Genomic DNA, 12,182 nt, shown 5'->3' with positions numbered 1-12,182 from the left:
TCGATGTCGAACGAAGCAACGAGTATGTATTCCACATGCGGCTCGCTTGAATGGAGCGGGTATTGCGATCTTAATCTCTTCGAAGGACGAAATGGCCCATCTTCGTACACCGTCGAAACCCTTTGAGAAGAGCGGTAAGAACCTCTAGGTGACGGAGGGACTAGGGAGCTCTGGGAGGACACTTTGTAGTGGGAGAAGGTGGACTTGTGAGAGCCCGAGTTAGAAGAGGTGGATCGTGGGCGGTCATGATGTCCGCTCATGTTCACAGGATGGGGTCGATAAACAAGTGTTTCGGTCATGGCTTCGTGCAAATCGTTGTCTTCGTCGTCGTCGTCAGGTTTTCTAGGTTGAGTATGGACAAAACGTTGTGTCGTTATCAGTAGCCCTCGTCAGGGTTGGAGATGTTGCAGGAGATGGAAAGCGATTGAGGGGCGATGTTTCAGTCTTGAGAAATAAACACAACCCGCGATCTCCAGCAAGGTATATGTGTCAGAAGTCTCCCAGAAGCCACCGTTCACCAAGATTCGACATGTGGCGGCTGAGGTATGTACAGTCCAAAGTCTCCTTCGGTCCTGCTAAAGAGACTGGATGCTGAAGGGGGCACAGGTCTCCTACGCTGCGGAGGCTCCCCATAAATTTCACCCCCTGCAATCGCGGGATCAAGAAGCCCCTGAGATCGGCAATTTAGCGCCCGAGACTGGATTGCAATGTGCTGATTGGGGGCTTCGGGTTCAAAGCGCCCAGGCGCCTCCTCCCGAAAAGCTCGCAAAACCTTCCCAATGATTTCGATGTTTGCTGCCCTGCCAACATCGGCTTGTTTACACAATCACATGCCTGGGGATGGTTGTCGCATTTACAATTCTCACAAAGAGAACTTCACTCCACAACTTACCGGCTATCTCTAATTCAGTCAGTGCCTCAAACGATTTCTTACACCAGAGGGCCTCTTCCAAAAAGATTTGGACTCATCATCTACCCCGTGGCTCGTACTCACTCTCTCACCAATTGAAGCAACCAGGAGTGGGTAGATGTCCTTGACGTGACAATGGTATGTTCGACACCTCTTGTTGCCTCCCATCAACTCGCTAAGTCCTTTGTCTGTCCAGTCTTCATACAAATCCACATTCAACAACTCTCCCCGTTCGTCACCTTTTCGCCGCCCTGGTTCGCCCGGTTCCCCAACCCTCGTCAGTGGAGGAAGACCGGCAACACCTCCAACAAACAGGAGCGCTGCTTCGCCTTTGACTTCACCATCTAAACTCAAGCATGCTTATACAGTCTCGGAAGAGGAGGAAGATGAGATCACAGTGTCAACACCGTCAAGAACGACCACGGATCAGCCTTTCAGAAGAGCACAAACCGAACCTCCACCTTCACCAATAGCACGCCAATCACAACCATCATCGCCCTCAAAATATGAGGCGGGGCAGTTCCTGTCGACCAACTCAAAGACTTCAGCGAGTAGGGAGCCAAGAAGACTCGTGTCCAACGGCATGCTATCTCAAAACGATAATCTCTCAAAACTGCCACCGCAGCTCCTGCATAACATGCGCGAGTCCTTCTCTGTGCTCGACTCAAATTCCAACGGCACAATCGACGCCTCCTCTGTGGCGGAGACGCTGCAATCCCTTGGACTGCACGAAAGCAATCTGTCTCAATTCTTCCCACCGGGGCAGCCGCAACAGATGTCCCTGCCGCAGTATCTTAATCAGCTGGCTAATATATTGGTGGGGTTATCACCCCAACAAGAGCTGCTCAATGCTCTGTCTGCATTCGATGACGATGACAGCGGACAAATCGATGTTGCAGAGCTTCGCGCGGCTTTGATGAGCACAGTACCAGACCCGGGTGAACGACAACTGACCGCAAAGGACATCGACCGAGCAATGGAAGGTTTCACAGGAAGGAGGATTTTGGGCAAAAATGTGATTGGAATCGCAGGAGTGCGAGGCTTGAAAGACCCTGCCCCAAAGAAAGGAGGCGATGTGTTTCGTTACCAGGAGTTTGTGGCGAATCTGACAGGCGGACCTGCAACAGACTCGGTGCATCCGCAGGGTGTTTCCTCGCGGTAATGGTGATCAATGAATAATGGTTCGACGTTACGGCGTTACGAAGGGGTCATGGATCGTATACTGGTCGCACATTATATATTTCCAGGATGAATACATTGGCGTCTATCAGATTGGCGAGGACATATTGGCCTCTTACAACTTCCACAACTTGTCTTGGAAGTATGAAGTAAAGATCGAGCTCTACTACTACTGCGCCCTCCCTGTGATGCATCGACACAGGAACAAAAACCAAATGGCATCAAGACGTCGATCTTTTTATGGTCCAAGTTTTAGTTTCTACATATACATTTGATCCTCCTGGTCCCTCGAGTCCGTATCCGCAACCCAGGGGGTTTGGACCCGTGACGCCTCATCGTAAGGAGTGATCGACTATTGGGAAGTGCCAGTTCCTCTGGCAATATCAAACATCAAGTATCAACAGGTTATAAACTCTCAGATTCCATGTCATCACGCCCGTGGTTTCACATCCCATATCAAAAAGCTCCATATAGTTCAATAGCGGTTCATTGTATGTTCCTCGATCACTCGAGGACTCACTTCTTCGACGTCTTTGGTGGAGGAGGGAAATATAGTTGCGGTGCAGCTGGCTCCTGAGGACTAAAGCCGATTTCAGGAGACTTGCCGTTCGCCCTCTCCGAGTCCGTGCCTACTCGTTGAACGAATCCCGGGCTCATTGGGCTTCTCGGTAAGTCAGGGCTCCGAATCGCAAAGGATGGAGATGTAGCGCGGGGCGCATTTGGCGAGCTGAAATGATTCCGTAAGGGGAGGTCTTTCGTTCCACCTAGAGTGTTGAATGCAAGTGTTCGCGGAGTCATAGGGTTCATTCGACCATTCATGAAGCCTGGGGTTTCAGGCATAGGGTGTGTTTGTACAGTCTGACCGGTCTCATCGTCCTGGTAGGTTTCAAATTTCGCCCATCGTTCAGCCTTGAGCCGGGCATTCTCGGAATATTCCTCGCGCTGTTGCTTGCTGGGAAAACACGAATAAACGGCAAATCCGAAATAGGTGACGAAAATGCCTAGCATTGCGCAAGAGCATGCAAAGGCAGCTTTCGCCTGTGTACAGTACCCGACATTGTTCTTATTATGGGCCACGTTACAGGATTTGGTGATGTACCAGGGTGCACCGTGTTGAGGGTGGTCCGGGTCAGTGGTATCACTGCTCGCTTGGTAGTTTACCGATACGGCGTATAAGACGAGAAGGCCGGTGTGAATAAGGACGGATAGAACCGGTGGGAACACATGAAGCATATACATGATCGACTTGACGAGCATGATGAACATGGAAAGGACCGTGATCGCAACATTATAATCTGTTATGCTGGTACAAGAGGTCAGCCCTGAGTTTTCAATCTGCGACGGAAGACGCTCACAATTGCGACCAGACCTTGGGCGTGGAATAGGATCGATAGTTGGCTGCTGCATATAGCCCAGTCAATGGGCTCGAATTGAAGCCATTGTCTGCACCGTCTTGCCAGAGCCTTGTTCGGTAAGTGTCTGGAGAGGCAATGCCGAATAATGCCAGGAGAGCGATGGTCAATGGGATTTCAATGAGTATTAGGGCATAGAACGGCCATTTGTTCGGCTTCCACCGCCGCGAAAGGAAGAATTTCATGCTGCTGGTATCGAGAGAATACGTTCTCGTCTTGCTTGTCTGCGAAATCGCAAGTGATCGTGCGTTGCTCTGTCGATAAATGGGATTTGTCTATTGAGAATGTCGCATGTTCAACCTGGGGCTCGCCGTAGGAGGATGTCGAGTCTTTCTGCACCCTGCGAGAGGACACAAGACTCTCGGCTCATAGGCATGGCATGAGGGAGAGAAGAGGACGCAGAGAATGCGCCGGCCTCATAAAAGGCGGCCATGGAAAGGTGGGAGGTGCTTACATGGCAGCACCAGATGCAGGCGCTTACAGGTCGAGATGGCGAATGAGCATCGCTGAGCCATATCATGGGTGCACCAATAGGCGGGGTGTGAAGAACAAGCAGCGGTGACTGGGAATGCAGCACACCCAGACGATTGGTTGGAGCCGAGGTGATTGAACCTGCTAAGCATCGAATCGCTGAGCTTAGGGGGGAGGTGCCCCTCTCAGAGCTACGGGATTCGGGGTGTTGGGTTGGGTGGTTGGACCCTAACGGGCAGGTCCCAGCGGGTGCCTGTCCCCTCTTTTCGTCCAGGCCACCCATTCTGTGACTGCCGTGCCCTTCAGGGTCCCAGTGTGACCGACCGACCATCACCTGCCTTTGCGCGCACAAGTAACTTTCACAGTTGAACCCCCCGGAAACGCTGCCGGTCTTCTTAACCGCTTCATGTCCAACACAGAACCAAGAATAATGAGTTTACTCCGTTGATTTGATACCAGAGAGTATCCTCTTAGGGGTCACTGAGCACTCTAAGAAGACACACCCCAGCAAAGACCTCCCCGCGCGAATGATGGATAACTCGGCTGTGATATGCCCTCACCTTATCACGCACTTCTCCAAACTGGTGGGCGAGGCTGCAGCCTCGTGGGTCGGAAAATTTGTTCTCCGGATTCCACCGGTCTCCATGTCACGTGATACACCCTATTATAAAGTTTCCCCCTTTTCAAAATTTCATGGCAACCTCATCTATCTGGCTAATTCTCTGTCGATCTCTCACTCTCGCCTTTAAAATAAATTCTTTGTTTATGCACGAAGCGTCAACTGTATGAGCAGAGTATCAGAATGTTTCCATCCACGTCCAATGACGACATGACGCGAGTCATCACATCAAAGGTTGTCAAGCGAACACTTTCCACTGGGCTGCACCCTTTGAATAAGGCTTCGACCCTTTTTCGCGATCGGCAAACCGGAAATGTGGATTGATTGATTGTGCTCCAGTATCTAGAGTGTTACTGGTCGTTCTGGAGCCACAGGCTCGGAATGTCACTCGGGGCCCCATTTGGATCCCAGCCTGGTGTTTGATCTTGTTTCGTCTCCTTTCCCTTTTGGGCATCCCGAAACACCTCCTTCCTCTGTGCCACCCTCAACGTGCCCACAGCTCCCACCACTGCCACCGCTGCCTCCAGCCTTTTCCGTGAGAGGCGCCTTTCCTCTATCCACCGTTCTGATTCAAACTCTCTCGCATGTCTTTGTCCACGTTTCAGTCCCGTACCCTGCGCTGGCCGTTGAGAACTTTCCTTCTCCCACATTCCCGTTATCCATCTTGCCAAAGTGTTCTTGGAGCAACTGACTGTTCCTTCTGTTCATATGGCATGAGCCTCCCTCTAGAGCGCACATCCAATTTCCCCTCCGTCGATGGCCTCACGCTAACCTTCTTCGCCCGATGATCTCTCAATTTACCAGGTACTGGCCCCATGCTATCCTGGGATAGTGCCGTTACGGAAAAGGAGCTTGCGACGACCACCCTTTGTACCGTACCAGCTGCACCTCATCGATCTTACCTTCGTTTCTCGCCGTCTTCTTTCGCGACGTGACTGCAGACGACCCTCAGTCCATCCTGCCTACCATTCAATACAAGGCAGGATGTTCCGACACGGGCAAGTCCTTCACAGACGAGAGCCTCAGAACTCAGATGCGCTCAGCACCCTGCCTTCTATCATACCGAATCCCACGTCGGGTCTTCCGCCGTCAATAGGTCTTGATCCGAGTTCTGTCACTCCAAATCCGGCCGTCACAGCTCCCATTGTGACGGCTGAGGCAGTATCTGGACTCACCACCATCACCGAGACACAGACCCTACAACAGAGCCTTACTGGCCAAGGCATCGAAACCACCTTTACCACCGAACGAACCAGGACTATCACCAACACAGCCGAGTATGCCTCTCTCACTTCAGCGGCTGCGGCTGCAGCCTCCTCGACAGTTTCGCGGTCCTCCTCGACAACGTCTGCCGCTGCCACGAGCAGTGCTGCTGCCCAAAAGTCTAGTTCCAATCTCGGCACTCTGATCCCGGCAATTGTTGTCCCGATAGTCGTGGTATTGTTGGCGTCGTTGGGTATATTTTGGTTTTTCATGAGACGGAGGCATCGGAGGGACCTACATATTGAACCAGAGTTTGTGATGACGGGCAAGGGCGAGAAGTTGAGCAGCCGTTCAAGCAGCAGGTCAACCACATCTATTCCCAAGGCACTCGAGAAAAAGTCTCCGGCGGTCGCCCAGAAAGAACTCCCGTCTTCAACCTCGCCACCGACTCCTATGTCTGAGTGGCCGTCAGCGCAGATTGGTGTCGCTCGGCCGCTGACCCCGCAAGAATCGAACTCTGCTGGAAAGGATAGACTTTTTGATCAACCGAGATCTCTGACAGCAAACTCTCCCTATAGAAATATGCGGAGTCCGGTCACATCAGGGCGGCCATCGACATCTGGACGAGGAGCCCAGCCACCTTCAAGCCGGGATCAAGCATCGAACAGGAGCAGGAGTAACAGCACGCCGGGCCAGCGAGGTCAACCACCAACCTCACGGTCAGGCCCTAGTCCAATCCCTAGGACAGGCCCGAGCCCAGTCTTGCGAAGCGGACCCAGTCCAGTACCTCAACGGCTAAGCCCTGCCGAATCTCCACGACCAGGACCACCGTCAGCTTTCCGCTTGCGTGATCCTTCTCCCACCATGAACTTGAGCAATCGAGCACAGGCACCATCGCGGCTTGAGGCTCCGCCGCCGGGCGCTTTCAACGGTGCCTCGTCCATATCACAATACTCGCCTATTGTGAAAGATACGCCCGTGATTGCGAAAACACCCACCAACAAACGACCACCGCCACCCATCAAGACTGCCAATCTTGGAGTAAAAGGACTCAAGTCACCCTCTTCACCTCCTGGCCATGGCTTGACAGAGGAAAATCTCCGTATCGCGCGATTGGCCAACTCGTCTCGCCTGGGTCGTACTCCTGGAGACCTCACTCCATCACCCAAGTTGCCTCCCCCGGCTACTCGTTCACAATTGATACCTCGAGAAAGTCCAAAGGAGCAACAAGATCGCTTCTTTGGTGGGAGTGTGAACAATCTAGCGATACATCATCCTCAGAGAGCATCGGTTCATTACGAAGGTTCTCGAGCCAGCATAGTGTCGGATGCTGACGACTATGAGGATATCGAGGCCAAATCGGATGTCAGTAGTCTCAATGAATTTGAACGCTTCGACTTTGGCACCGACGTTAATGGTGGCAGGGGAAGTGCTGGTGGAGGCTCCCTGACATTCTTTGCGGCCCAAAATAGTCCGGCAAGTGACAGAGGAAGCGCCTTTGGCAACGCTGGAACTCACGAGCGTTGGTGATGAATATTGAGCTGCAAGAAACTCAAGATTGCTGATCGACACTCGGTTTTGCGGTCTCGCATTTATTTTGTCCCTTTTTACTAGTCATCTCATGACATTGACGATCGTTTGTGTACTGCATGTTGTCCCTTTTTTTTTTTTATTACCCCTGCATTTTGTTCATGCTCGCTGTCAAAAAGCAAGGAAAATTTTATGCTTTGTGAGAAAGAGCATGCGAATGATACCCCATATCACACCAGCTTCGACGGCGAACTGGAAATCGAATTGTGAGAATAGCTATTGCATATCTGGAGACAAGGAATTGAGAAGGCGTCCCGAACAAGATAATTTATTCGATAAACAAAAGTCCAAGCAGAAGAAGAAGAAGACGAGAGGAGACGAGAGAAGACGAAATGGACGACGGAGGACTGAAGCTCGTGGAGCTGAAGCTCGGGCGAGAAGCAAGGAAGCAAGGAAGGGAGACAAGTGTGAGACGGCCTCGATATATATAATTCAGTTGACGAGTTCTTAGTCTGCGTCGCCGCTGCTTCTAGAGTGAAGGCAGGACGAGAGAGAGACGGATCTCAATCCATTTTTATATCATGTCATAACCTAACATAAAACTGGATCCGAAAATGCAAAGTGAAAGTCTCGTGTGGTTGGTTGGTTCACAATCATGGATATCAACGTCTTTACCTGACCAGGTCCAGGACCAGGTCCAGATCCAGGTCGACGCGTATTCATTCATGTTCATTATCTCCATCTCCAGTAGGTGATGTAGATCGAGTGGATCACGTACTCATATGTATGTACATGTACTGTTGTCGAGTACTCTGTGCCCATTGTGATTGAGGAGACCGACATCCCCTGGGGCCCTCTCAATCCGCCGCGCCAGGCTCATTCAACCCCAACGAGTCGCCACTCGTCCAGTTGACGTCCAGGAACAGGTACGAGATCTTCCACTCGGCGAGTCCCTGCTCTTCCTGCTCCTGGCCGTGTTCTTGGCCATGCTCAGCCCTCCGGAAACTCCAGTAATAGTACCCGCCTTCCTGGAAGACCTTGCCGATGTCGTCACTGTCGGTGCCGCAGACGGCGTGAAGCGCGGAGCGGGCGTGCGCCGTGTTGTCGGATGTGAAGGAGATGGTGAGGTTAGAGGACGAGTGCTAGGCATGAGAGCGGCCCTGTTAGATCTGGTCGAGGGAGTTGACACAGGTGCGAAACCGCGTGCTCGACTCGAACATGTGTAACAAAATGAAGAAAGACGTGGCGCACTCGACTCACCAGCATCCGATGGAACCTCGTCTCCGCGTTCATCGCCCACTGGGCTAGTCCATCCTTACCCTTGTGGCTGCCAAACGGATAGGTGACGTCGCAATCGTCCGTGAACAGGTCGGCCCACTTGTGCGCGGCGTCATGGTCGACCATGCACGCATCAAGGACATAGGCGTACTCGTTGAGGAGGTTGGTTATTTGCTGGTGTTCGTACAGATATCTCACCCTGTCCTCGATTGTTTGCGGGCTCGCCAGCGACGACATGTTTTTCGCGGCATGGTTCTTAATCCCATTGTTCGAGCCGTTAGTATGGACTGCTGGCTCTGAGTAGGAGTAGCATAGCGGATGGTCCACTGCCAGTAATGCTGCCCTGGGAGACATTCTTTGATCGTTGTCCATATCTTTCTGTGTCTTCTGGCCAAGATCCACGGTCGTAAGCCCTCGTGTCTTCAATAGCGAGATATCTTTTGGCGTCGATGTGCACAGCTAGATTGTCTTGATTGGCTGCAGCGAGACCTGCCTCGATGGTTGTGAGGGATCGTAGACGAACGTTGGCGCGGGGTCTGGGATTAAACTTGCTTGCGCATTAGGGGCTTCCCCATATTGCGGAGTGTGTTGCTCCACGCATTCCAGTTGGTGGAAGGAATAGACTTCCCAGTCAGTCTAGAGATTGTGCAAACGGATTCCCCACCGGCAAAAGGTACCACGGGGTCTCTTCCGGTCTGGAACCCCAGGAAAAATGACAGGTGGTTGCAGTACGCCAGACTGCACCTCGAATCCTGCTATCCTGCCTCGGGAGATCCATAGAAATAGAACCCTTCACCTTCAGGACTCCAGTGCGCGTTGGCATGATTGCCTGGGAGGTCACCTTGTGGTGGGGCATCCGAAAAGGCCATCTCAAAATTGAAACGGGGAATATCAAATGTTGGAACGTCGAATCCCGGGACAAAATTCAGTATTCGATCCGGTGACTCCAGATCGGGAACAGCGAAGCCAGCGTGGATATCGGTCGACGTACTTGGTGTGTCGCTTGAGACATACCCGGTGGCTACCTTTTTCAATAGCCGATGGATCTTCTCTGATGCCACACGAGCAAATGGTAAAGCCTCCTGGTGTCTGGTGAAAAATACCGCAGCGGACTCGATGTTGTCATTAATCTTGCTCCGATCCGGTATCGTGGCCGCGAGAAGATCATGAGTGGATTCGCTTCTCACGTACAGCAGAAGCGTAAGAGTCGCATTCCAGAGGTAACCCATTGTATGAAACAGGGCTGCTTGGAGGGTACCAGAGCTTCCGGCGTTGATAGAAGTGGTCGTAACGTTTATCAGCGACATGGCCATTTCGATGCACTTTGCCGCTGCCACGACTGATTCATCACTCACGTTCATCTGCTTCTCTCGTTTCTGTACAACCAGGTTGAGGAATGCCCGGTATAGGAGGATTCTAAGATTCAAGTAGCCTAACACAACAACGATTAGGTTCAATAACACCAGGCCCGAGCTGGGGGGAAGTCAAGTACATACGCAGTCGGATAACCAGGCCATGCGGTTCCTTGGACCATGTGGAATCATGGTACCAGCTGTCATACCAAGCGCAGATGGCACCATCAGCTGCACGAAGAGCCGCAGCGCGTTCACTGACTCCAGAGTGTTTGAAAGCGAGCGAGTAAACTTGTTCATATGCGTCCCATGCCAAATAGGAAAACTGTCGCATCCGCTCCAGATATTGGAGATCAATAGGCGAGGTATCCAAGGGAAACGGTCTTACGTCAACCTCTCGTGGTTGGATACCACAAGGACGGCCAGATAGTGTGGCGAGTTCCCTGCTGAAAGATCAGAAAAGCTATAGCCTTAAAGAGATGGAGAACAAACGTTTCATATATGAACAGGCACCTATTCCCGCCTTAGTGCAAATCTCAGGCAGGCTGAAGTATAACGGAAAACTCACCACCAGGTTGCGCACCATCCATTAGTATCAAGAACGTGAGCATCAAGTGGCATGAGCTCTCGGTGAAGACCGATGGCGTAACCGACTCTTACCGAAGTTCCCAGCATTGCATATGCTTCGTGGAGTCTCTGTTGATTAAAGAGCCAGACAAACTGGTCGTGGTCTTAGCATTCGATGAGCCGACACCACCCGGAAATTACTCACGGCAAGAAACATGGAGTTTACTGCAGACATGTCACCACCAGAAAAAGGAACGTCGGCAAAGGTGGATTTGGCTAAATTGAAGCAAGTCTCCCCATGCTGTGAGGCAAGAGCATCGTTTCGGACTCGATCATCTGGGTCGACAGTGCTGCATTGATGACCGTGGGCTAGGACCATGTACAAGACAGCAGCCCAAAGCTCATACCCTTTTCCTTCTGTAGGTAGGCCTTCCCAAAAGTTTCGATAACGTTCCATGAAAGTGGTGCGGTTGAGGATGGGATATAGGCGATGGGCAGTTTGAAAGTAGCGGTTGACATAGTCGTCGGCGACGGACCTTGGAGGCAGCGAAGATCCTGCAACTTTGGCGAACCTAAGGTTGGCAGCATTCTCGAGCCACAAGCTAGCTCTGTTTAGTGGTGACTCCATCCGAGAAGTAGACGGTTGGTCTTCCGATTCATCTGTTGCTTCCACGGCACTGATGATGGCATTGGAGGAAGAGCCGCCGTAGAACTCGGGATTTCGGGAGATTGTCAGGTAGTTTACACCTCGAAGAAGTTGGGCCATATCGTCTTCGCTCCGATTCGTTTCGGTCGTCGTCCCATATATTTGATCGGAATAGCGAGGAGGACTAAGACCCGGGTCGTTGAGGCTCTGTCCGGTAGTGTAGCCTTCGTAGATACGTAAGCGTTCTTCAAGCTGCGCAATTCTCCTAAGACACGCAGACTACTGTCAGCTTGCAGAGTCTCATCAAGAGACAGCAAGAACTCACTTCATCGCTTTTGCCAGAGTGAGTTTCTCCGGGGCACGAGCGTCACCTCCATATTGGCAGGGGAGGGAGTTTTCCTGACAGGTTTTGCAAGGGCTGGCTCCATTGCACTGTTTTGAACTACTGTCAAACCTCTTCTTTTAATCATCACATATCTGGGGTAGGCACGTACTTTTCGGCGCAGCGCTCTGCAATTCGAACACGCCTGTTCAGTTTTGGTTCTTTTGACACTGGGTTGTGGGGGTACGAGTGGTGTAGGGAGGCCCAGAGCTGACTCGTGTTCTCTTTTGCGGTCAGGGGCGATCTCTCTAAACTGCATCATGGCATCGTCGCGGACAGGTTGGCTGGGCTCTGGCTGGACGGGGTTGGTGGGATGGTGAGTCGACGACGACATGGTGGTGGAAGTTGGTGTGGAGTGAGATGGATGAGCATCAAGTGTCGCCTGCGTCCAGTCCAGCTTAGTGTCATGCACCCCGCAAAATGCCAAAATGCCAAATGCCAAACATTCGTCTTCTTCCCTCCTTTTCACCTCAGCATAGACATACCCTTCCCATCCTTATGACATTTGCTCTCTCATAACCACGGAAACACACACGGAAAGTGATCACCTCAGGAATCTACCCCGGACCGTGTCTGCGGCTCGTTCTGGATCTGGGAGGGTGTCATTAGCCACGCAATCTACGGTTGTTCAGA

General features: G+C 51.9%; 5 protein-coding genes across 5 annotated transcripts; 2 read left to right on the top strand and 3 right to left on the bottom strand.

Moving 5' to 3' along the window:
* Positions 1-1,045: 1,045 nt before the first annotated feature.
* Positions 1,046-2,072, top strand: AYO20_10210 (hypothetical protein; the record flags this gene model as incomplete). The annotated part of the gene is made up of 2 exons (XM_022648470.1): positions 1,046-1,048; positions 1,107-2,072. The coding sequence occupies 2 exons, from the start codon at positions 1,046-1,048 to the stop codon at positions 2,070-2,072; spliced, it is 969 nt and encodes a 322-aa protein (XP_022495576.1).
* Positions 2,073-2,605: 533 nt separating this feature from the next.
* Positions 2,606-3,686, bottom strand: AYO20_10209 (hypothetical protein; the record flags this gene model as incomplete). Its single annotated transcript, XM_022648469.1, has 2 exons — positions 2,606-3,392; positions 3,445-3,686. 2 exons carry the CDS (start codon positions 3,684-3,686, stop codon positions 2,606-2,608), a joined length of 1,029 nt encoding a protein of 342 aa, XP_022495575.1.
* A 1,889-nt stretch (positions 3,687-5,575) lies between these two features.
* Positions 5,576-7,324, top strand: AYO20_10208 (hypothetical protein; the record flags this gene model as incomplete). Its single annotated transcript, XM_022648468.1, has 1 exon — positions 5,576-7,324. One exon carries the CDS (start codon positions 5,576-5,578, stop codon positions 7,322-7,324), a length of 1,749 nt encoding a protein of 582 aa, XP_022495574.1.
* An 857-nt stretch (positions 7,325-8,181) lies between these two features.
* Positions 8,182-8,956, bottom strand: AYO20_10207 (hypothetical protein; the record flags this gene model as incomplete). The annotated part of the gene is made up of 2 exons (XM_022648467.1): positions 8,182-8,466; positions 8,585-8,956. The coding sequence occupies 2 exons, from the start codon at positions 8,954-8,956 to the stop codon at positions 8,182-8,184; spliced, it is 657 nt and encodes a 218-aa protein (XP_022495573.1).
* A 401-nt stretch (positions 8,957-9,357) lies between these two features.
* Positions 9,358-11,883, bottom strand: AYO20_10206 (hypothetical protein; the record flags this gene model as incomplete). The annotated part of the gene is made up of 6 exons (XM_022648466.1): positions 9,358-10,034; positions 10,099-10,397; positions 10,523-10,674; positions 10,727-11,432; positions 11,493-11,566; positions 11,662-11,883. 6 exons carry the CDS (start codon positions 11,881-11,883, stop codon positions 9,358-9,360), a joined length of 2,130 nt encoding a protein of 709 aa, XP_022495572.1.
* Between the last annotated feature and the right edge of the window lie 299 nt (positions 11,884-12,182).

Source organism: Fonsecaea nubica (assembly GCF_001646965.1).
Source record: "Fonsecaea nubica strain CBS 269.64 chromosome Unknown Scaff105, whole genome shotgun sequence".
Classification (NCBI taxonomy): domain Eukaryota; kingdom Fungi; phylum Ascomycota; class Eurotiomycetes; order Chaetothyriales; family Herpotrichiellaceae; genus Fonsecaea; species Fonsecaea nubica.
The sequence above is the reverse complement of the archived record's forward strand: the minus strand, read 5'-3'. Positions and strand labels throughout refer to the sequence as shown.